General features: G+C 37.1%; 1 protein-coding gene across 22 annotated transcripts in view; it reads right to left on the bottom strand.

Moving 5' to 3' along the window:
- HEATR5A (HEAT repeat containing 5A) overlaps window positions 1-25,953 on the bottom strand; it is a 120,831-nt gene that overhangs the window by 87,018 nt on the left and 7,860 nt on the right. For 21 of the 22 annotated variants that reach the window (XM_043516994.1, XM_043516998.1, XM_038404931.2 and 18 more), the window contains 9 exons: window positions 23,523-23,736; window positions 21,829-22,040; window positions 18,220-18,328; window positions 17,515-17,664; window positions 16,771-16,942; window positions 13,794-13,954; window positions 6,969-7,224; window positions 5,764-5,919; window positions 1,351-1,601 (listed from right to left, as the gene is read on the bottom strand). In XM_043516994.1, the coding sequence (XP_043372929.1) occupies window positions 1,351-1,601; window positions 5,764-5,919; window positions 6,969-7,224; window positions 13,794-13,954; window positions 16,771-16,942; window positions 17,515-17,664; window positions 18,220-18,328; window positions 21,829-22,040; window positions 23,523-23,648 (1,593 nt within the window). In that variant the 5' untranslated portion in view covers window positions 23,649-23,736. Of the gene's footprint in view, window positions 1-1,350; window positions 1,602-5,763; window positions 5,920-6,968; window positions 7,225-13,793; window positions 13,974-16,770; window positions 16,943-17,514; window positions 17,665-18,219; window positions 18,329-21,828; window positions 22,041-23,522; window positions 23,737-25,953 lie in introns of those variants that run through there. The other variant, XM_038404934.2, reaches the window with a different exon arrangement.

The raw sequence follows: 25,953 nt of genomic DNA on the forward strand, positions 1-25,953 counted from the left end.
GCATATTTGCAAATGTGTTTGCTAAATGAAAATCTCTTAATACCATTGCTATTTAAATGGTAAAATGTGTTGTGTACTAAACTAACATTTAATGACCTTGCTAAACTGATTGCTAATGAAAGAAGCCATTTGAGTATAGAGTATTTATATTAATGGGCATTAGTTAATTAATTACTGGCAGTGCTCAAGCAGTTCTCTCACCCAACTCAGGAAGATGAAGTATCATCTCTCCAAAAACTAATAAAGAATCAACAACTTCTTTTACAGCTATTTAAGCTCAAGACTATTTATAAAATTATTTAATTTTAAAAGACTGGTTTGAGAACAAAAAACTTTATATAAAAGATTAGGAGTGTTTGTAAATTCTCAAAATAGAATTTCATTTGCTGTTGAACTCTAATACAACTGACGAATATCTCAGAAAATGAGTTGAAAAAAAAAGAAAAAGTTAAACACTAACTTTTAAGTTATCTGATGCTTTCCCAAACAAAGGAAGTTAGAAAGCTTGCATATTCATTAAACAAACTGTATACCTCAGGAGCTGAAGGTGTCACCTAAGCAAACCCCAGAAGCATGGAGCCAACGAGTGACTGCAAGCACGTTGGAGTCTAAACAAGCCTGAAAGAGGTGTGTTCTCTTATAATTTAATGGAAATAGGAAGGAGAAGAGTATAAAAAAGGGGAGTATCCCTCACATACACACACACTGCTAACCTGCTAAACAACAACTTACCCTGTCCATCTCTACTCTGCAATTAGCGAAAGTTGACTGAATATTTACTATGGTTATGACACCATGGATCTTCTTTGAAAAAAATCTGTAATTCAGAAATAAAAGGAGTACTTGTGGCACCTTAGAGACTAACAAATTTATTAGAGCATAAGCTTTCGTGAGCTACAGCTCACTTCATCGGATGCATTTGGTGGAAAAGTTTTTTCCACCAAATGCATCCGATGAAGTGAGCTGTAGCTCACGAAAGCTTATGCTCTAATAAATTTGTTAGTCTCTAAGGTGCCACAAGTACTCCTTTTCTTTTTGCGAATACAGACTAACACGGCTGCTACTCTGAAACCTGTCATAATTCAGAAATGTTACACTACCTGATCAGTGGTTTAAATGACTAAATTTATGGGAAAAGAAAATAGCATTATTATGTGTGTTCTTGGGGATCCTTTTCTTCCCAATAAAAGAAACTACTACATCAATATTTTGAGAAAAAATATTAGTGTTCCAATCATGAGATAAAAAAAATCAGCGTTGTAAAATCACAATTAAATATGAAATACATTTGAGACACTTCAGGAAGGACCACAACAGAACTGCTTACAAGTAAATTAGTAGGATCGTTACCTTCCCTTTTCCATGTGGAATTCCTAATGGGCAGTGTTTTACTGCTCCCAACAGAGCAGCAACAGCAAAACTATATCCAGTCACTGCTTCAGGGGAGGACTTAAGGGCACTAAGCCGCTCGATGCAGCGATCCAAAAGTGGAGACACATAGGATGGCAATGCTACAGCAATGCAGCGTAGACACCAAGCTGCTGCTAGTCGAACTGAAATACTGGGATGAAGAATAACTGAAATTACTGCATCCAGAACCCCTGAAAGAAAAAATAAATATACTTAAGACATGGACAAAGCAGTCTGGCTGATGAGTAAGATGACTGTCTAAAGGCATGTATGTGTATTCACTGAGGGATAGTGAATGTCACTTTTCAAGCATGTGCTAATCTTTAAACACTGAGAAGTGCTAATAAGAGAGATTTCACATTAAATGTCATCAGTCTAAAATATTTTATTACTTTAAAAAAGTTAACCCAGCTGAGGAGCAGTTGGATGAAACTAAATTCTGGAAAGATTGAAGTGGTGCTATTGGAGAGAGGGGAAAACTTTCAAAAAACCTTGACCTCTTTGTAACACCACCCTTGTATCATTAAGACAACCTGCAGCCATGGTGTATAGCTAGACTGTATACTGCTTATGGATACCATAACAGCCAAAGCTGAAAAAGAACGTCTATTTCCATATACAGACAGAAAAAATATTACACCTCCTTTTATCAGATTCAGACTTGGCTGTAGTGATCCACACACTTGTGACCTTCAAGAATGATCATGTTAAGTATGAAACAGCTGACTTCAAAAGCTATGGCTACAATTGATTCAAAACATAGAAGTCGCTCTATTCAACAATTAAGACCACAACAATCCAGCTATCTTCTCTCTTCCCTGGCTCTCTGTAAAGGATTGGATTAAACACAATGTTTAAATCTTCTTTGAGACTTTTCCCCGGGTACCAGCCAGACTGCTTCACCTTGCTTCATCCTGAACTTCCATGACAGCTATGTTCCATGGAACTATCAACTTTCTTGAGGAAGAGAAACAATTTGTTGAGCAATTGGCTCCAAAACTTGGAACACATTCCCAAGAGATGAGAAGGACCCTCAACCTCAGAGCTTTGAGTGTTAAAAGCAAAAACTCATTTTTCATTTAGCTTTTCCACATAACACGATAAAAAAAATAAAGTATAAGAAAACAAAAACCAACAGAGACCAGTTGTACCTGCTGCCTGGAAGCTGGGGGGGCGGGAAGGGAGGCTGACGGAAGTGAGAAAGGAGGGAAAGGGGAGAGATAAAGAGAAACACGCCTTATGTATACACTTCAAATGTGTACCTTAAGAGACCACAGTAATGGGCACTACATAAGAACCTAGACCAGAGGTGGGCAAACTACAGCCCGCGGGACTGTCCTGCCCAGCCCCTGAGCTCCTGGCCTAGGAGGCCTGACACCTCCTCTGCTGTTTCTCCTCACCTGCTGCTACGCCGCTGCGCAGGCAGTGCTCTGGGTGGCGGGGCTGCACGCTCATGCAGGGCAGCGCAGCTGTGTGTCTGACTCCAGCCAGGAGGCATGGCTCCAGACATGATACTCTTAGCAGCATGGTAAGGGGGCCGAGGAGTTGGATATGACTGCCGGGGGGCAGTCAGGGGGTGATTGGATGGGGAAGAGGTTTGGGGGAGGAAGAGGTTCGTGGATGGGGAACAGGGGTGGGTGGATGGGGCAGAGGTTTGGGGGTGGGGACAGGGAGGGTTTGATAGGGGGTGGTGTCCCGGGGAGGCAATTGGGGCGGAGGTTCTGAGAGGGGCAGTCAGGGGGCAGGAAGTGGGAGGGGTTGGATGGGTGCGGGGGCCAGGCTGTTTGGGGAGGCACAGCCTTCCCTACCCAGCCCTCCATACAGTTTTGCACCCCAATGTGGCCTTCAGGCCGAAATGTTTGCCCACCCCGACCTAGACAGATAAACCTACCTAGATTATATTTTCTTGAATACAAACAAATTCAGTGAAAACATAGATAAGCGCTTCACTACACTAGATCATAATTGCATGTACTTCAATTAGTTCAATGTCTACTCCTGACTGAGAAATAAAGTTGATTGAAACATGAAATGTTATTCCTCCTTAGTGTGGTTTCTATTTAACACATCCTCTCCACATCACACTGGTCTATAGCGACAATGATATAAAATCCTGATAGCTTCTTTATGGCCTATCTAGCCAAGTGTTACATTTACAAATACACAATTACTTCTTTGGATAAAAGCACTAAATATACTATGCTTCTGTATGTGTAATTTTTCCAGGAGCACTGAGGTAACACTAAATTATCAACCCAGACTGCAATATGAAACTCAACATTTCTTATCAATGTCATCCTATTTGTACCATTGTTCTAATCCATTAAGCAAACATGAAATGTCTACAAAGTGCCTTGGTAAGCAATTACAGGCCTGATCCAGCAGGAAGAGCAGTGTCTCTGTACGGATAACAATGCATGGATGAGGCCTATAATGGATGGATACCAATGCAGCTCTGCATAGATACCAATGTCCACCTGCACAGATCAACGGCATGATTGGAGGTAAAGAATATAACAACAGATCTGGAGTAATGATTTTTAAATCACTAAAGCAAAAATAGGACAGACCACTCACTGCACTAAAATGAAAACATAAGTGCAGGGGTGGCCAACCTGTGGCTACGGACCACATGCAGCTCTTCAGAAGTTAATATGCAGCTCCTTTTATAGACATAGACTCCAGGGCTGGAGCTACAGGCGCCAACTTTCCAATGTGCTGGGGGGTGCTCACTGCTCAACCTCTAGCTCTGCCACAGGCCCTGCCCCCATTCTACCCCTTCCCACCCTGAGCCTGCCGTGCCCTCACTCCTCCCCCTACTCCTCAGAGCCTCCTGCACGCCATGAAACAGCAGATCAGGAGGTGCAGGGAAGGAGGGAAAGCGCTGATCAGCAAGGCTGACGGTGGGCAGGAGGTGCTGGGAGTGGCGGGGATGGGGAGAGCTGATGGGGGGCTGCTGATGTATTACTGTGGCTCTCTGGCAATGTACATGGGTAAATTCTGGCTCCTTCTCCAGCTCAGGTTGACCACCCCTGCATAAGAGAATAACTAAACATTTCTATTTAAATTTGGTCAAATATATTTACTGAGCACATTGCATAGTGTGTTTGCACTGAACTAAAAGACAACCCTAAGTAGTATATACTTTCAATCTGATACTCAGAGTACAGATAAAAAGTACATTGTGTAACAGTACAGGCAGGAGGTGGTGCAGAGCTGTTTGGGTGATGGTCTTTGAAAGGCTTCATACCAGCAGCACATTTTAGGATAAAAATAGATAAGAAAAAAGTGAAAAGTTGGTTATCTGATGCATGAAGAGAGCGGGAGTTTAAGCGAAGAGGAGAAAAATGGGAAAAGGTTACAAAAGGGACTGGTTAGGAGGGAGGGTCACAAACAGCACAGGAGGAAATGAGAACAAAGCTGAGATGGAGTTACGCAGAGGCTCGAAGGTGTGGATGAGCTTGAACTTCACAGAGAAAAAGAAAATCTCTTTGGCAAGGATCTGAAGAACATAATGGCAATCAGAGCAGCCACACAGCTAGATGGTATTAGTAGCAGTGTTCTGACCAGACTGAATGGGTCAAGATGATAAGCTAGCACAGCAGAAGGGAGGTTGCGGTAGTCAATGGGAGAGAGAACCAAAGGCTTCAGAAGGAGAAATGGACAGATTTTAGAGATCAAGTGTATGAAGCACCAGGAATTTTCAAGAGCCTGAATGCAGCAGAAGTTTACAAATTTGAAAAAGGAGTGCATTTCTGACACAGAATCACAGAAATGTAGGGCTGGAAGGGAGGTCCTCAAGTCCAGTCCCTGGAGCTGATGCCGGACCAAATAAACCTAGATCATCATTGACAGGGAGTTGTCCAACCTGTTCTTAAAACCTCCAGTGAGGGGAGTCAATAAGCTCCAAAACATGCTTCCAAGGGAGGTTAACTACTCTTTTAGTTACGAAGTTTTTCCTCAATCTCCCTTGCTGCAGATTAAGCCCATTACTTCTTGTGCTATCTTCAGTGGACATGGAGAACAACTGAACACTGTTCTCTCTCTAACAGCCCTTAATGTATTTGAAGACATATCAGGTCCCCTCTCAGGTCTTCTTTTCTCAAGACTAAATATGTCCACTTTTTTCAATCTTTCCCATAGGTCAGGTTTTCAAAACCAACTATCATTTCTGTTGCTTTCTACTGAACTCTCTCCAATTTGTTAATATATTTCCTACGTGTTATATCTTTTATCTGTGTTCATATCTTTCCATATGTTAGTCTGAAACATTCTACAAAAATAAGAACACATTGTTGCGATCAAATTTGCAAAAAAATCTCAAGGGAAATATTTTGCAGACTAATCCATTACCTGTACTGGAATCTTGTAGCAATGGTGCAGCAGTAGTGCCTAAACCATGTATGAGACTTCCAAGTTCGTGTAATACACACACAAGAACATGTTGGCTTGCTGTTACGTCTGTTGTACCAATCCGAGTTTCCAAGTTACCATCACTCATTACAACATCTGGTAACACATTAGAAACTGTGAAATCATTGCATATTACAATAAAATAATAATAAAATACAAAGAGACAAAATAAAGACTGATATGGTAGCTACATTAGAAATATTCTTCTATCATTAACCGTCTCACATAAGATTCAGGATTTTCAATGGGACTCAGCTGAAACTTTCCATACCTCAATCAAGTTGCCACAAAAAAGGACATTATTTAGTTCCAGGGTAAGTAATGGGTGGGTGAGAAGAGTAGAAAAACAATAAAAATAAAAAACACCACATTGTCTATTTAGCAGGTGACAATGAATGGTAGCAACCAAGAACCATTCTATTTTCAACTAAACCCCTGGGGATTTGAATGGGCCATATTTTGACATGGGGTGGGTGCCAGGTTTGATTACCTTCACTATACAGCACTTTAAAAAGAAGTAAGAGATGTTTCAAGATAGTTAAGCCTATAAGGCAGCAGAGTTAGTCAACTAAATTTTATTTTAGGATACTACAGATTTAACCAGCAGCAATATATAGGACTATACAACAGTTGAGAATTGGCACAGCAAAAGCATGCTCTAGTCCTCTCTCCACACCCCCAATGCTGGAGAAGTAGTTGGCATAGGAGCCAGGCACAGAATGTGTTGTCATCGAAAAATCTGCCTTACACCCAGGGAATTTGCATATGGCTACTTGGGCCAGGTTCTGCCATTTTGCACCACCTGAGTAGTATGAAATGGCTGGAGCAGGGAGAGAGAATCTGGCCCCATTTGTATCAATTACAGTTTAAATGTATTTGATCTAGTCTGTTATCTGTGTTTACTGCTAAAAATCATTCTGCTATGTGACAAGTGTAAAAAGTTTTTTTTATTTATTGTTAATCAATAAAACAACCTGAAAAAAACAACAAACAGAAACTTTTCACTACATTATTATGGTAATATACCAGAAGTAGAAGTTCTACTTCTGCAGAATCTTCAGAATTAGGGTAAGCAAACAATCATTTTAGCACTGGTTTAAAAAACCAACCTCCCCCACAAACAGATAATCTTGTTAGTCCCATACCCACAACTTTCTTCAGCTTCCAGATGGCTTGACAAATCTCTTTGGCAGCTGCAATTTGAGCTTTTTCTCCAAGAAGACCTCCTACTGTAGCTCGAAGGATAAATGAAACACAACGGCGACAGCAGATAGCATCCATCTGAGTCTGAATAGCTTTAGGGTGAGACTGAGACACTAGATCTAAAATATGGGAAAGTAAGGCAGAGAAATTCCTTTCAAGCCACTGTCCTCCTAATGTGGAGACAAATACCACATATGCCTGAAAAAGATTTGAAGAAAGTAATATTTAGAATAAAGTCATCTGGAAAATTGCCATTTACATTTACAGAGACACGTAAATGCTTAATATCACCCCACGCTATATCAAAAACAAGGATACCACATTCTCTACAGAAACCATATTTAATCTCCTTTATAGGACAATTTTGTGTATGTTTTCAGTTTTAATTCAGTTGGAAGTTCTTTTGGCTTTCTGATATAGGATATTTTATCTGTCAATTTAGGCAGTAGTATTTAAAAATTACTTTCAATTAACACTGTACCAGAAGCACTGAATCTGGTCTAACTGCAAGTTAATTCAAGATGCTTGTCTATTTTATTTCATTTCACTGTGTGAACATTTCAGTGTTCATTTACCCTGAACAGGCACTTGTTATGTAAAACATTGTGTTTGACCTCCCTGAACAACAGCTTTCAGCTATTTAATATGCTGCACATGGAGTCCAAATTTAATGTATGAATGCATTTTAACAACCACGATGTTACAAAACTATAACCCATATCCCTAAGAGAATTTTGTTTTTGCTGGCCTAGACTTAGGGAATATTTGCAGCTCTTCATTTTAATGAATTTTAGTTGTTTGTCTTGCAACAGAGGACCCATACAAAGGCTACAGATGTCACAAACAACCAAAAGAAAGAATGCAGAGCCACTTTACAAATCTAATCACCACAAGATCATTTATCTTGCTGCATAATATAGTTCTTTACAAATGGTTAACAACTGTATGTTTTATATGCACACATTTGCCATCACCATGAAAAGCGAGCACATAAAAATGTGAGTATATATGAATGAAATTCAACAATAAGAGTTTGCAATAAACAACATTCACGATAAAAATAGCAATAACCCATGCATATTTTGCCTCATGTCTAATTATAACAACTTCCTTTCTATGCTGTAATTTGTTAAGTACTATAGTCAGTCAGTATGCAGGTTTCCCATTATCAAGGTTCCCTCCCTGCTCTGAACTCTAGGGTACAAATGTGGGGACCTGCATGAAAGACCCCCCCCAAGCTTATTTTTACCAGCTTAGGTTAAAAAACTTTCCCAGGGCACAAACTTGGCCTTATTCTTGAACAATATGCTGCCACCACCAACCGCTTTAACAAAGAACCAGGGAAAAAGACCATTTGTAGTTCCTCTTCCCCCAGCAATCCCCCCAAGCCCTTACACCCCCTTTCCTGGGGAGCCTTGAGAATAAACAAGTTGAGCACAGACGAGCTTGGGTTTCTTAAGATCCTAGAAACCCTATCAGATTCTTAACAAACAGAACTTTATTAGAGGAACAAAAAAAAAAAGATAAGAGAACAACTCTGTAAGATCAGAATGGAAGATAATCTTACAGGCAGTCAGATTTAAAACAGAGGATCCCTCTAGGCAAAACCTTAAGTTACAAAAAGACACAAAAACAGGAATACACATTCATAGAATCATAGAATCATAGAATATCAGGGTTGGAAGGGACCCCAGAAGGTCATCTAGTCCAACCCCCTGCTCAAAGCAGGACCAAGTCCCAGTTAAATCATCCTAGCCAGGGCTTTGTCAAGCCTGACCTTAAAAACCTCTAAGGAAGGAGATTCTACCACCTCCCTAGGTAACGCATTCCAGTGTTTCACCACCCTCTTAGTGAAAAAGTTTTTCCTAATATCCAATCTAAACCTCCCCCATTGCAACTTGAGACCATTACTCCTCGTTCTGTCATCTGCTACCATTGAGAACAGTCTAGAGCCATCCTCTTTGAAACCCCCTTTCAGGTAGTTGAAAGCAGCTATCAAATCCCCCCTCATTCTTCTCTTCTGCAGACTAAACAATCCCAGCTCCCTCAGCCTCTCCTCATAAGTCATGTGCTCTAGACCCCTAATCATTTTTGTTGCCCTTCGCTGTACTCTTTCCAATTTATCCACATCCTTCTTGTAGTGTGGGGCCCAAAACTGGACACAGTACTCCAGATGAGGCCTCACCAGTGTCGAATAGAGGGGAACGATCACGTCCCTCGATCTGCTCGCTATGCCCCTACTTATACATCCCAAAATGCCATTGGCCTTCTTGGCAACAAGGGCACACTGCTGACTCATATCCAGCTTCTCGTCCACTGTCACCCCTAGGTCCTTTTCCGCAGAACTGCTGCCGAGCCATTCGGTCCCTAGTCTGTAGCGGTGCATTGGATTCTTCCATCCTAAGTGCAGGACCCTGCACTTATCCTTATTGAACCTCATTAGATTTCTTTTGGCCCAATCTTCCAATTTGTCTAGGTCCTTCTGTATCCTATCCCTTCCCTCCAGCACAGTGAATTTACGAGCCAAAACAAAGCCAAAACAAAGAAAACCTAATGCATTTTCTAGCTAGATTACTTACTAGCTTTACAGGAGTTGGAGGGCTTGCATCCTTGATCTGTTCCAGCAAAGGTATACACACAGACAAAAGCCTTTTCCCCCCTCCAGATTTGAAAGTATCTTGTCCCCTCATTGGTCATTTTGGGTCAGATGCCAGCGAGGTTACCTTAGCTTCTTAACCCTTTACAGGTGAAAGGATTTTCCTCTGGCCAGGAGGGATTTTATATCACTGTATACAGAAAGATGGTTACCCTTCCCTTTATAGTTATGACACCCATCATTTTACCTGAGGATGCAGAGAAGGAAAACTCTAACTAAAGAGTATATTAGTTTGTACTTCTATATTGCTTTTATTCCTCCAATCTAAAAGCACTTGGCAGATATTAATTAAGCCTCATAACACACCATTGTATTATCTGCACTTTACAGATGGGAAAACTGAGGAATAGGGTAACTAAATGAATTTGTCCAAGATCTTGTAGTAAAACAATGGCAGATGAAATCAATTTCATTAGTATGTTTGCAAAAACAAACACCAACGACTGAAACGTGGTTAACCAGAATAAATTAAGATAAATGGAGCAATTAACTGTCTATTATTATAACAACTGGACTATTTGAGGAAAGACAGGACAAGTGGGATGAATTGAAAACAATTTCTATATTTACTGTAACAACCTACTTTGACTTAAATCTGCTACATTTCCTTTCCTTTTGAATGTAAAAAAATGCACACAGTCAACAATTTTATTTTCATAAATTGTTAGTATGTATATCAATAATACTGCTGGGATTAGGACACATCTCCCTATTCCTAATCCTACACACTAATCACTAAACCATAGCGCCTAACCTTTTAATTCAAAATATCAGATAATTTATCATCACGATTTAAAATTGCTTCAATATCTACTGTACAGCAGTTATAGTAAACTGGAATATGGGCATCTATTCTTTAAGTTTTTTTGCTAATGGGAATTGAACAGAATCATTCAGATGTGCATATTCAGGAGAATTTCATTGAATGTTCAGGATGTGGAACTTATGAGTTATAACCCTCTAGCTAACCAGAAAACACAAAATGTTTTCTTAAATCTATGTTGGATGTGAAGTCTCAATTGTTAAAGTTCTTTTTACATTTAAAATCTTCAGGGTTACATTTTTAAACAAGGGACGCAGAGATCCATATGCAAAACATGCTCACACACGTCTACATTCTGTTTGCACATAAAAATACAAGCCTGGGCATGCAAAACTTTTCACGCAAACTTCTTGGCATAATTTTGGGCACAAATTTAGAAGCTTATTTAATGCTACTGAAATATGGCTCTTGAAATGTGGGTGTCAGCAGAAAAAAATACTACCTGTGTTTACTAAACATCAGCACCATGCATTTATAACGCCAGTTTTCAACTTCAAGCTCTTTCAGGCAGGAACTGTCTTATTTTATGTTTGTACAGCACTAAGTATTACGGGGCCCTGATCCCCATGTGATCCTCTGATGCTATTGTAGTACTAATACTAAAGACTAGGGACTTTGTACTGAATATACTTAATATCTAGGACTGGTCACACAACTCAATTTGTCGTAAGTGCTGCACAGCCAATCAAAAATATATTCCTTGAGGCATTTAAAAGCACTTTGTTTAGTAAAACAAAACAGTCACATTTCAATGTAAAGATGAATTTTCCTCAGTTTTAGAAAGGTAAGACAAATATTATAAAATGGCTTCAATACATATGCCAGATGTCTAAAAAACATGAAAGTCAAAAGAAACCAGTTAAAGTTTTTCATGGGTATTAGTGTAGATTAAGTTAGAGATGGGGATAGACTTTACGGGAAGGATTAAAAAAAAAAAACCACAATAGTGTAGTGGGAATGCCACAACTTAAGGAGAGTTTTCACTGGACTGTGGCAAAAATAGTATATATATTTTATGACAACAAGAACAGCAGAACAGATATGGGAACTGTAGGATTAAGATAATATGGAGAGGCAGTGTGGTAGTAAGATGACTGACAATTTCCTAAATTACTGTTGACAGATATATAAACACACATTGCAGCACTGTCAAACAATAACTTTAATAGCCGTCAAAATTCATCCCAAGATATTCCAACCTCCCCTCAAACTTTAAATTATATATGATGAACTCAACTCACTTAGCAAACGTATTGTGTTGAATTTGTAAGGAGCTTTGTATTTATCAAGGACATTTACTTGGCAAGTCAAAGTACAGTTTACTGTGTGTACACAAAAAACTGCTGTGTGCTCTAAAAATACTAAATATTCTTGAATACAAAACATTTCCCAGTATTTTAGGACTTCTCTCTGAAGTGGTCCAATTTTCTTTAGTTTATAATCTATACTTTTATTATTACATGTTGTAAAATGCAACTATTCAACAACTTTGTAATTTATGAGCACTGTTTTATACAGAATTACTTAGGTTTTATCTTCACAAAAATATTGTATTGCTTTAACTATACTAGTCTGTGAGTAGACCAGATCTTTGTCTTGATTCACTACTTTCACATTTTAAAGAAGCGTGCTAGACTTTAAATTTAAAAGCTTTTTCAATAAGTTTCAGTGCAACAGGCTAATTTTGTCATTATCTGAAAAAAATACTTTTAACATGGTGAGCCTTATGCTCTGGCCCCTGTATCTTCTATGTACCACCAGACGCACCATCCGTCTTGCTGATGCCTCTGTAGATCATCCCAGAGCCATGTAACAAAAACATAGGGATCAACTTCTTGCTGAATTCTACTCCCCGCTCCTTATTTCTCATGAGTCTAAGGTTATCAAAGATCCCGTAATTTCCAAGGATCTCCTCTTAACTGATATGGTCTAAGGGTGATGTGTGAGATGTGTGCATAGATATTAAATCCACAACCCAACCCTACAACCTGGCCATCAGAATGCTGAAGGACTATCAAGGGATTAGACTCAATACAACAACGTATAGCTTATTAACCCCATTCTATGATGCTCATACAAGAGATTTGACAGAGGAAGTACAGCTGCCAATGTTCTGAACTGTGTCCCCCATAGTGGAGGTGACACAAGATTAAAAAGGTCCTGTCTTTGAGTTGATGGGAGTAGAAAACGGATTCATCTATCCAGGCCCTCCCTTCAGAAGGGTAGGAGGCTTGGAAAGAGTGTAGTCTTTCAGATTCCGCAGGACATTCTTAGCAGCAGCTAAGGGGAATAACTGATTGAATATTGACTGAAAAATGAAACCAGTAACAGGGAAAGCAACAGGTGACTAACCTTGACATCTCTGACAAAGCTCTACCTATCTTTCTCAGGCACACATCACTACAGTGCTAAGATCAGATAATTATGACCACACTATTCATAAGAGGCAAACGACTGTATAAGAGGAAGAAAGCTCCAATAACCTCTTATTAAAGGGAATGGGAGTATTGCTTGATTAAGGACCACCAAATATAGGTGTATGAAAATAATTCTGTTTATGATGCACAAGAAAGAATACAACCCTGCTCACATCCTCTGAGCAGCGCTAGGTTTGCAGAGCTAGAAGTAGTAGAAAAGTAAAATCTTATTTCTGTTACTACAGCAAGCAGCAATGACCCTGTATACCTACAATGATCAGATGTAATGAATAAGATGCTGCCTTTCTTACAAATCACTTCTCAGAGGAGAACCACTTTTTCCAACCTGAGTATGAGCTAAATTAATAGAGAAAGCAAGAAAACATTTTGAATGTTCTCTAAGACTAGCACTATGAGAATGCGTATTTCTCTATACATCAGGAGACAGATTCCAATTTAAAACTCTTAAAAAAATCCAGAAGAACATAAAATAATGTATTCCTCAAATTTTAAATATAAAAATTATACTAAGAGGAAAGGACTCCAAAACACTAAGTTAGTTATATTATTTGTAGCTTTAACACATATAAATTTACTCCTAACAATTTCCAAAAAATAGTAAATAGAAGGTTATATTTGGAATTCAACTAAAATATAGATGCCTTAGGAAATGAGTCATCATTCATGTAATTTTTGTTTGTACTATTAATTTCAGTATAAATCAAGATATGGATCATACTATGGTACACTAAAATCTTATTTCATATTTATTGTCACAAACAGTAAACAAGTATACAAAACAACAAAACTAACAGCTTTTTAAAAACATGCACAGCAATATTAGAAAAACAACATGTAATATAATGCAAACCTGAGTAACGCCAACTCTAATATCTCTGCTGACAGAACTGATTCCTTTCAGTAGATCACCACCAGCTCGGAGAAATCCAGAACTCCCACGCAGAAAGCCTGTTCCTAGTAGTTCCATGGCTTCATCCAGAGAAATTTTGCGAACATTTTGCCGGGCGGATGCTAAGCATAAATGTATTTTTAAAAAAACAAAACACCACCTCTGTAAAGGGCAGTTTCAACTTCTTTGCATCTTAAAAAAAAATTGTGATGAATACCAATTAATCTTTCCCAACTACATTAGTAAATCCAAATATTTAAAGCAAAATTTCATAACAGAACCAGAATCAAAGCTCTGAGGATTCAAAGCCCTTTTGATGAATATGATCTAGAAAAACACAGAAGTACTGCCATCCTAAATCCAGAAATGCTTCAAGATAAACATTTTGCTGCTCAATTTTTCTGAAAATAGCACAGCAGAAACCACTTGCTCTTAGATATTAATCAAATAAAGATGTTAACATTTTAGTGCATCAAGGTATGCAAACAACAAAATCACCTTACCTTAAATTTGTCATTACTGATCGTGGGAATTATTAAATACATATTCTGTGTCTGATTTTATTAAAGATACACTTTGAGGTATATGTGCAAAACACAAGTCAGCTAGGCGATTCCACGCTGCAAAAGCAGTTATCTAACATCTCTCCTACAACTTTCCTTCCACTAGAAGGATTCTCATATTCATTCAAAAGAAAAATTTAATGCTAAAAGTGAAACAGCAGGCCTCCTGAGAGAGACAGATGAACTGTGGGATTTAATTTCATGACAAAACAGATGGTAAGGCCAAGAGCACAAAAATTCACTCTCTCTCTCTCTCATATACTGATAAGACACTTAATACCCTAAAATTCTTAAGATTATATTGAACTGAAAAATGAAAACACTAACAGGGAAAGCAATAGGTGACTAACCTTGATATTTCTGACAAAGATCATCCAATGAAGTGAGCTGTAGCTCACGAAAGCTTATGCTCAAATAAATTGGTTAAGTCTCTAAGGTGCCACAAGTACTCCTTTTCTTTTTGCTATCTTTCTCAGGCACTCATCGCTAAAGTGCTAAGATTAGGTAATTATGACCACACTGACCATAAGGGGTAAAGAAGAAAATAAGGCAAATGTATTCATTCTATAGATAATGTCTATTACAAAAGACAGTAATTTTTCTGAAACTGAAAAAATATGGCAGTTCTCTTTAACTCAGTTGTTCCCTTTAACATGATATTAAGCAGTCAAATAATCCATAAATAAGCTTGTTGAGAAGGGAGAGTGAATATATAAAAACACACACACACACACGCAGTTCCAAAATACTGAAAGCTTCTAATTTAGTCTTAATTAAAATCAAGTTCTCATGATTTCCCTGGCTACATTCCTACGCTAACTCATGATACTTAAGGCCTTTCCTGAAGTCAAGAGTGTAGATCAGAGTATGGGCTCATGTATTCAACTCTCCATCCTGTTACATTCAGTGAGTATAGGATGAATTTAAATTTTTCATTCTTCTAACACCACATTATCAACAATAAAAAAAAAACAACAACATGATGGATGCAAAGGAAAAACACCATGAAGAACCGAATGAGGATCTACAACTACCTCTTGAACTGATGGGACTGATGATTAGTTTGCTTGTATACTATATCAGCTATGAATTTTATTGCCTTTTCCCCATAGACCTTCCATCTGGAAAGACTTTGAGGATTTAAATGTGGATTTGTTAGAATAAATTGATAAAGCTTTAACTATGCGGATGCTATATTATAGGAATATTACTTAACATCTTATGTGACTCAGAGCTCAGATTACAGAATCCTGCATTTGGAATCTGGGTTGAAGGCACTGAAACCACTGACACTGCCTCTTAAGTGAGCTAATTCAACAATCAGCTTGTACCATACTCAGCTGAAACAGATACATGCTCCCTAAAAAATTTTAGGTTCCATTTATATCATCTCTATTTAAAATTCCTCAAAAGTCAAGAAAACATTTTTTGTTTTAAGAAAACTAATTCAATTATCGTTACATAAAATTTAATGGGCTGGGCAACAATGAAAACCATAATGACTTGCTTTAGCTTATATACTATGGACATGCTCCCCAAAGAGTGCTCTTCAGCTGTACTGCCAAATCTGACTGGTAAAAGGATTGATGGGGGATAGGGGAAAAGAAAGAGAAGACGTGTATGATCCCTAGTCTTTCCTCAGAGGGCAAGAGGGTCTCCGCATGAACACAGCTGGGATTGCTGTGTGACTAAGACTCAGTCAACTACACAGTTGGGACTATGTTTGATTTCAGGTGGCATGGCTAGCTGAAAAGGAAAAGATACAGCAACAAGCCATTCTAGGCAATGTTGTGCCCTGGTAAACCAATGAACAAAATCAATCCAATGTTAAACACTACACAGAGGAGCAGTAACTCTCTAGAACTTTTACCATTCAAGAAGCAAAAAAGGTTGAACAGTTGTTGCCGGGTGTCACTGTCTGCTTGTATATGAGAAATATGTAATTAATGAGTATGAAGGACAGGCACTCTGAGTTCATGTCCCAAAATCTATGGGGTTATATAACCAGACTTCCCCACAGATCCTGGGGCTTTGTGCCCTTACAAAGCCACATTCCACCTTCATGTAGCTGAAAATCCCTTCACCCTCTGAGGAGTAGATATGCATATGGAACTAAATAGTAATTCCAAGTAAATTTTCCCCCAAATGTGGGGTTTATTAATGCAAAAGTAGATGATCCAACTAAAAAACACAGGGCTACATCTCTATTATAAAATGCTGCAAAATGCAGCAAAAGAGTGGTATGAATAGTTTGTTTAAACAAAGTATCTGGTGTCTGCATTTTGATCTAAGCCTTTATTTATGGATTATATATGACTTTTAGAACTAAGATAAGTTTGCTAAATTCTTACTGAAAAACAAAACATATGCTTTACCTGTTGCCTGTTTACATGTCACAGCTCTAGCCAACACTGCGCCTAAAAGCTTTGAAACTGCTATCCGCACATTGTAATTGGAACCATCAAATGATTTAAAACATAGGGTTGCAACGCTATCCAGATCCGTGCTCCACATAAAAACTGCCTCCTTCTGAAGTTCAAGAAGACACTAGACAAAAAGGGAAGGAGTGGGGAGAGAAAAATATATTCACCATATATATTCTGATATTGTGTAAAAGCATTTAGGCATTTGATACACATTTTAGCTTGCAAGATAACACACAGAAGATAAGAGAATTTCATAAAAATATGTACAGTTCTTGACATCAAAGGGATCTGAATATTTACTGCCAGGACAATGTCTGATAATGCAAGTCATCTAAACTTACTCATTGTTCTCGGTGTAACAGTTTGTGGGAGACATATGATAACATCTTAAATCACATTTGGAAGTAATAACCCTACCAGGCATAACTTCAGATACACAGAAAACAAAACTATGTGCCAATATTGTTGCTAGGTGCTAAAATTCCAGAGTTACTTTTTGGGGAGCATTTTTTTGTTTACTAGGAACACATTTTTAGAATAGATTTACATTTTAGCAATTAAAAATTATGCACATTATAAGCAAACCTTCTCCGTGTTTTTAGGCAGCAAAATTAATTTTTCTTTATCATCTATTTAAACAGATATATTTAAGAAGATTAATTACTAAAAACAGTTAGTTAATGGGCCCTTTACCTTAGCAGCAGCACAGCGAACTGCCATAGAGCGATCTGTTAAGCATGATCGTGCAGCTTTGTAAATATCTCTGTGACATGGGGTAGCAGCAGCTCCTAAGCCATTCAGTATATTTTGCAAACTAAGCATGATCTCATAACGACCTTGAGACTGATAAAACAAAAGGAAGAAAATGTAAATATTTTACAACACTAACAACCCTAAAAAAGAAAATGCAGATTATTTAAACATGTTTGCAATATATTGGTACTTTTATTTTTAGAGCTCTATTCATGATAAGGTGAATTAAAGCAGACAATTTGTTACCCTTTGTAACCAAAAGAAAAGACCTATTCTTCTAAGTTCTACTGGAAATGATTAACATGCATATTAAAATTCAAGATAGTTTTATGAACTGAGCTTTGGAATAAAAAGTGTAATTGAGTAGTTGTTTTATGAACGATACAAAACTGTATTTTATCAAGATCATTCATGAAGGGGACTATCAATAATTGTGATTCATCCTTCTCAATTGATATTATTACAGATAAATTCTCTAACAATTCTTTTGGATTTGCAGATGGTGGTTCTATATGGCATGACCTACAGCAACTTTGTGATTTTTTTTATACCATTCACCTTGTCCCATTGTTCTTCACACTACTAAGAGTCATCACAGCCTATTAATTTTGTCTGCAAACATCTTTTAAACTTGTGGTTCCTTACCTCTGCATTCTTCACTGCTTTAAGCACATTTCCAATAGTATCAGTAAAGCTGTTTCCCAAGATTCTCCCCAGTTTTTTATACAAATATCCCAAGCATACCACTGCAGCACTAAAACAAAGCAGATCCAAACTTGTGAAGATGAATGCAACAACAGAGAGGAAGCTGAAGGACTGAAGTAATCAGCTGATCTATTTCAATTTTTTTTTTAAATTCAAGCCCAAAATATTTTAACAATAAAAAAAATCAATTGGGTGTTACAACTTCCCAGAAATGTCCTGTAATACAAATGAATTACTGAAATTCATCAGAGAAAAAATGGGTCTTTGAAAAGTGTGGTACACACCTGCACCAAAGGTATTAAATACTCAAGTACCAGAATTCAAAGTACTAACCTATTCCAGTATTTGATGAGGGAACAGAAAGAAACAAATGAAAATATGAACAACTTCCCCATCCAAAAAACACATGCTCCAAAGTTAATTTATTTCAGGGGGAAATAAGTGATTAGCGGACTCGATATAAGGTATACTTTCAAGCACTACAGTTAGTGCTTAACAATGTTTGCTTTTGCTGAGTATTAGGACTAGACAAACAGTATTCAAAAAAATATATTCTTCAGTAAGTAGTGGGTTTTTGCTTACAGTGATTTCTTAATGAAAACTTTTTTGGGGTATTGACTGGTTTATAATTGGTCAAATAATTTTGATGAATATCAGCAAAATCAAACAGTATATTTTACACATCTGTCTTGCTATTCAACCAGCCCTACTGAATATGTATTAATATTGCACATTCTCCAAAATATCCATTAAACTAATATTATACTTCCATTTAATTGGGAAACCTAAAGTTCTACAATATGGGAGTTAAAACATTCTCAGAATAACTCATTTAAACTAAGATTAACAGTCATTCCCTAATGACAAAAATACATTACGAAAAATTCCCATTTCTCATCAAAAAGATTCCACTTTCTTCAAAGACCACTTCATTATTGCTTGATTGACTTATTACAGCAATTTACAGACTGACAGATTAGATTTAAATTTTGTCCATGATTTGGCTGGGCATAAAAAGTACAGTGGTAACATCATCCTGTATGAATGCTTGTTTGATAGATGCAAGAAAAAACTATTCTAATTAGTCTAACGTCAAGAAAGAACAAACCTATACCCTTCAAATTTTAATTGTAGGGACGAAGTTAACAAAAATTTCCCTAAGAACTAAGTTTTAATTTAATGACACCATTTGCAATATTTACTCACACAACTAATTTTACTGCCCTATCACTCACATAAATACAGGTTATGTGAATAGGCCCTAGTAATCAAAAGTTTCTAGCAATGTGTTGCCTACTAATTCACTGCTATTAGCAGAATTTCTCAATGGAATACAAATATATTCAATAAAAATACTAGCTCCTCCTGTGCACAAGTGCTGCAACCCAGAAGAGCCATGAGTACAGGATATATGAAGCTCCTTTGCCTGCCTCCAGGGTAGGGCTGCTTCCCTCCCATAATTGCAGGCTTTTATTTTCTATATTTGATACTCAAGTCCAGACAGTACCAACTTCTCATGACAATCTTATTGTGAAAATCTTTCTTAAACTGTTATACTGCAAGCAAATTTACAGTATATAATCTACAGTATAAAAGAATGCTTAATAGGTATTTTCTTCTCATTCTGTGCTGTTTTTGTCCCTTTAATGTAACTTCCCCTCCATTTCAATATGTTTTAAGACTTTCATCTCAAATTCCTCCCCAAAACTTGTACTTGGAGATGTCATCTAAAAAGCCACGTTCAATACACTTAAAGTTGCACTGCAATTCTAGATGCAAACAAACAGCACCTAAAGCATCTATGACAATTCATTGAGCAGCACAACATTGCGAATCATCCTTTTTTGTAAGTAAGTGTGAAGTGCTAAAAAAAAAAAAAACCCTCCGCATACAATGCTTACGGGCTTTTTTTTTTTTTTTTTTTTTTTTTTTTTTTTTAAAAGAGTTGTAGTTCAAAGTAAATAAAGTGAGGATTTTCAATGGAGCCTAAGGCAGTTAGGCACTCCGCTCCCATTGAAATTCAAGTGGAACTGGGCACCAGCTACCTTAGGCCCCTCTAAAAATGCTAGCCTAAAACTGTCACATTCCAAATCCGTCAACTGTGTATACTTAAACAAGACAAAGAAATGCATTTTAAGAGGAATATATTATTTTTGTCTTAACTGAAACATCTACGTAATGGGGTTCATAGTGAATTAACATATTACCACCAACTGCTAATGATAAAGAGAGATGCTAACTGGAGACTATCATACAATTTCATTAAGATACAAGATGCAGTCTCTCTCAATGACCACCCCTGGATTTCCAAGGAAACCAAGGGCTGCTGTAGATCTTTTAAAGAAAGGTGTTTCTAAGCTCAGAAGCTCAAAGGCTTCAGGTTAGCTCAGGAGTAGCCACAATATATGTGGAAATACCTATGGCCTGATGACTATGGACCCTGTGGAGCTTAAAAGTTCTACACAGGACTTAATCATATAACCTGTAAGGTTGCACGACAGGTCATCTCAGTTAAGTAGATTCCACAGTAGTAGAGCATCCTCACAGGGGTTAATCCATTTTAAATTCACACCTTCAGTTAATTCAGATTAACTTTCCTGAGCATCCCCACGTAGATATGCCCCCGGGTGTTTTCTTTAAGGGTATGTCTACAAAGCAATAAGATATCTGTGGCTGGTGTGTGCCAGACAGCTTGGGCTCGCAGGGCTCAGGCTGTGAGGCTGTTTCACTGCTGTGTAGACTTCTGGGCTTGGGCCAGAGTCCAGGCTCTATGACCCTGTGAGGTAGAAGGGTCCCAGAGCTCTGGCTCCAGCACAAGCCTGGAATTCTACACAGCAATGAAACAGCCCCACGGCCCAAGTCGGCTGGCACAGGCTAGCCACACGCGTCTAGTTGCTGTGTAGACATACCCTATGCTGCTACAGTTAACTTAGAACTTTTGTTCCTTGTTGCACATATTAACATTGTGCTTGTCTACATTAAATTTTATCTGCCATTAGCTTGTCCAATTGCATAGCTTTGTTTGGTACCTCTCAGATTCCTAACAATGCTCTCTCTATTCGCCTAACCTAAATAATCTGAAATCACGTTTATGAGAACAGCAAGAAGCTTCTTCTGAAAAAGGAAAAAAAAAGTGAGATATTTCAAGTTGACTGTGCCTTCATGGTCTATTTCTATGGTGAACTATTGATCTACTGTATGTAGAAAGTAGAGCTGAGATTTTTATTCAAAAATTGCAAAGATAGAAATCACACTGAAGTGGCACATCAAAAAGCTACAAAATAAAGTGAGGATTTTACGTAACTTTTATATATTTTATATAACAAAATAACTAAAATCATTCACCATTCTATCCTAAAGGAAGCATATGAAACATCAAAAATAAAACTGCTGTGCTTCTGATATGGAGGAGTGTAATTTGAATTTGCTTTCAGTGTTCATGTTAGTTTAGTCTTTATTTTTAATGCTCAGAAGTCTTTGAAAGTTAGTAAGATGTGATATAAAAAGACAGTTATTTTTATTACTAGGTTTGGGGGGATTTTTACTTACAGTTTTGTGGGTAGATAACTTGGTGAATCATCTTTGCTCCTAATGAGTTCATTGCATTTGTCAACTGTCTGGTAAACAGAGAACGTGTCTCCAATACTATAAAGTGTAGCTAGGTTCTTGGCTATGAGCCTTCTGGTAGGAGGGCCTGGTGAACTATTTAACAAAGATATTAGCTGTTCAGCCAGTTTCTTCTGTTTTTCCCTTACGTCAGCCTGGAAATAAAGTTAGTAACCAGTTAAACTAAAGCATGATTATCTTTAACTTCTCCCCGGATTGCTTTGTTTCAGCTAGTTTGACATTCTCAATGTATAAAGTCAATTTTTTTACCCAGCTTTTCCACTGAATGGAAGACAATCTGAAATATGTGAGCCAGTTATAGATTCTTACATCTACACTTTTCTCTAGTATTATTCCCAGGAATATTTTCATCAGCATCAGAGTAGCTGTATCCTTCTGACACAAAACTGTAATTTCTTATTGGTTGTGTGTCATTCACCATCTCTCTTTAAAAAGATAAGATAATTCATAAGAGAACACACAAACAGTGCACCTTTGCAGAAAAACAACTATTGAAAATGTACACTGGGAAAAACATTAAAAAAGTTATTAAAAATATCAGTATTTAGTAAAAATATTTTCCTCTATTAAGACTACAGTGTTGAGGTTAAAGGAAATATCAATTTGTGTATTATCTCTTTAAAAGAGCGAGAAATTGTAATTGGCAACTATCATAACACTTTACAATTTTCTACCATAGTTAACCCAAGTTCCTAAGTGACTACTATCTAGATCAATTTACTAATAAGTTAGATCAGCAATGTATACCCTTTGGCTTTGGAGCCACATGCCGCATTTGGGACCCTGCACAAAGTTCTCAAAGTTCTATGTTTCCGTCAGAGATCTTTAGTCTAATCTTGGACAGAACAAAGTATATATCATATGGGCATTGCCATCTCACTTAACACACTCAAGACAATACTGAGGCTAGTAGCCAGAGTTGGCAGGATCTCTACCCAACTCTTCCATCACTCAATAAGAAAAAGGGAACCAGAGAGGAAATATGTCAGATGGAGCTACAGAGAGCCACAAAATAATTATGCCATGATGTGCTGACATTCTCCTGCAAGGACATGAAGCAACAATCACAACATCACATTGTAGTTATTTCTCCAACTACTTTTATTGATGAAGAGGCTCTCCAGCTCAAGGGTTATCACCACTGATCTACTGCCTAAACAGTAGCAGCAGTAGTATTTATTCTATCACATGGCCACTAAACAGACTTTTAATTCAACTTTTTTCTGTGTATGTACAGGAGATAAAACAAAAAAGCAGCAGCTCTCACACTGTTTTGATTAAAAAAACCACAACACTACAGATATACAGAAATACAAAGAATACAAAAAGGCTGTTCATTTAAACCTGTAAAAGATGAAATCTTGTGAAATATTTTTTTCACCAGATTCAAAGAGCTGTTTTATAGAAGAGAACATAAATTCCCTGCAATGTTTTAAAAAGTTTTGTTTGCTTAAAATTCAGTAAGAACATCATGTAGAAGATCTAAAATATTATCATCCAAGTATATCTTTAAAATTAACCCTAGCTATAAAACACCTAGTATAAGGAGTAAGGGATATGGAGAAAAATAGTGCTCTCTGAGGAATGTTATTTCTTTCCAATTATATTATACTTACCCTGCTCGTCACTGGTAAAAGTTTTTCCAAAAATCTCAACCATTCAAAAATGAACTCTGCCTTCTGAAATTCACCAAGCTGGTTATATGCCTCTTCATTAAGAAGTAAACTGTGAGCCAACTCCATTCCTTGAAATCTCTCTCCTCAAAGACTACAGATTAAGACACCCAGAGCTGTAGCTCATCAATCTCGAGTGACTGAATCAGAAGAACTCCTAAAAAAGAGAAATCATACCACATTTCAATCTTAGCTTACTGATATTAACACTAATTTTCAGAGTAAAAGAGTAACCAATGCACATGGACAAACATATTATTAAATATTTTATTCGGCTGCACTTGTTCATATTTATACTCACGGAAGTGAGAGACTGATAGTGCTCAAATAAATCTGTTAATCTCTAAAGTGCCATAAGTACTCCTGTTCTTTTTGTGGATACAGACTAATACAGCTGCTACTCTGAAATCTAATATAACATGCTGATTAAAGACCGATATAGTACAGAATTTGCAAGGTAAGCTTGCTCACAAAGCTACCAGTTCACCTACAACTCTCTTTTGAAATTCCAGTACCTTGTTGAGTATCTACTGAAAAATGATGGTTATTCAAGCCCAATTGTGACACATTTTGTAATCTATAGTAAAGTTCACTGATCGGGCACTAAAAATCATGGGATAAAAACAGAGATTAAAGCTCATGTTAATTTATGCCCTGGCTAGATATAAACCCCATTTCACATAAAGGCCTAGTGCATTACTCTACTAATATAGCTATCCGTAATACACAGGGACTTAATTTTAATCTTAAAGAAACTCCTGAGATGGTCTTTTTTTTAAAAATTCCTGTTAAATAATATGAAAATTTATTTTTACAAGTTAAATAATAAGAAATGAATTCAATACAAATTGCATTCAGATTCTTTGCTGCACCAGTCCTTCAAAAACTATATTTGGGTCTAACACCCTCCAAACATAATTAAAAACAAATTTAATAAAAACCAATTCTAAACATGTACTTGTTATCCTACAGGAATGTCACATAGGTTTTATAAGCAAAAATATATGATTTGGTAAGAAATTTTGTATCTATCATAAACAAAAATATTCTTTGAGCCTGCAGTAAAATGCTAGTGTCGCATCTTAAACTCCCAAACAAATTATCCTTTCCAGAGGTCATTAAGACTGCTGAACATGCATTTATTTCTATGCAGCAGCAATACTGTACTGTAAAATGATATATCAAGCAGCAAATGGGTAACACAAAGGAGTGCTAAATAATTTAGTGCTCAGCTTGTCATATGCACAGCAGCAGGTTATCTTTATTACCCTCAACACATTTTGCCCACCTCTTACTCCCTAAGGAAATTAGTCATATATAATTTATTATTTGAAATATACCTGAAATACCAGGCAGCTTGACAATGTACTACACTAGAAATTGATAGCCAAAATAAATATTTAAGTGGCTAATTATATATATAAATTGCTTATTTACATGTACTTTCACAGCTTGCTAGCATTCTTACTCTATAAGTAGAGTATTCATATAAATTAATTGTATCCACTTTACATTTTTCTCTATGAGCTAGAGGATTAAACTTTTCATTCCATATTTGGGCAAAGTTTCTTCTTTGTTACAGTGTGGAAATACTACACACAATTTTTGCACAATCTCAATTCTCATCCAATGCATGTTTCTAGCTACGCTTTTGTAAATCACCTACCACAGTCAATTCCAAGTCATCTTAAAAGATGATTACAAGCGGCAGTTTTTTGCTAACCAAAAGGATCTCAAATTCAAATTTCTAGCGTCATTTGCTTTGCAAAATCTGGCACCCAAAAACAGTCAAAGAAGATTCTCATGTATAAAAAAATTGTAAAAATACAAAAAAATAGTTAAGTTATAGCTTATTCTCATATATTAAACAATATATTAATAAAATGTATTCTAAAAAAAATCTCTTCAAAGGAATAAAAAAATAGATTCTTCTATCTGGGACTTCTTATCAAATGCAGCATTACTCTGCAATGGAAATCCAGTCTCTCCCCCTTCGAGTCAGCTTGGATGAAGGATATCAAGAACCCTACTACTCAGCAATAAAATATGAAACCCAGAGCACATGAAGACCAAGAAATACTGCCCTACTCATGGAATACAACAACAAAAACCTAGCTTCAGAAGTTCTGACTATTACTTCTGGTTTCTATCTCAAAGCACCTACCAAAAATCACAACACTGAACAGCTCCTACATAAAACATTCAAAGGGTCTATATATTATTTCTTTGTATTCCACCTAAAATTTAATACATTTCACTACAGTAGTTTATGACACAATCTCTTTTCTCTGTTTATGTTATATGCAACTTTTAAATTGTTTATAACCCCCCCACCCCCAAAAAGGGGAGGGGGGAGACCACAGCTAAAGTAATA

The sequence above is a fragment of the Dermochelys coriacea genome, chromosome 6 (assembly GCF_009764565.3).
Source record: "Dermochelys coriacea isolate rDerCor1 chromosome 6, rDerCor1.pri.v4, whole genome shotgun sequence".
In the NCBI taxonomy this organism is placed as follows: Eukaryota; Metazoa; Chordata; order Testudines; family Dermochelyidae; genus Dermochelys; species Dermochelys coriacea.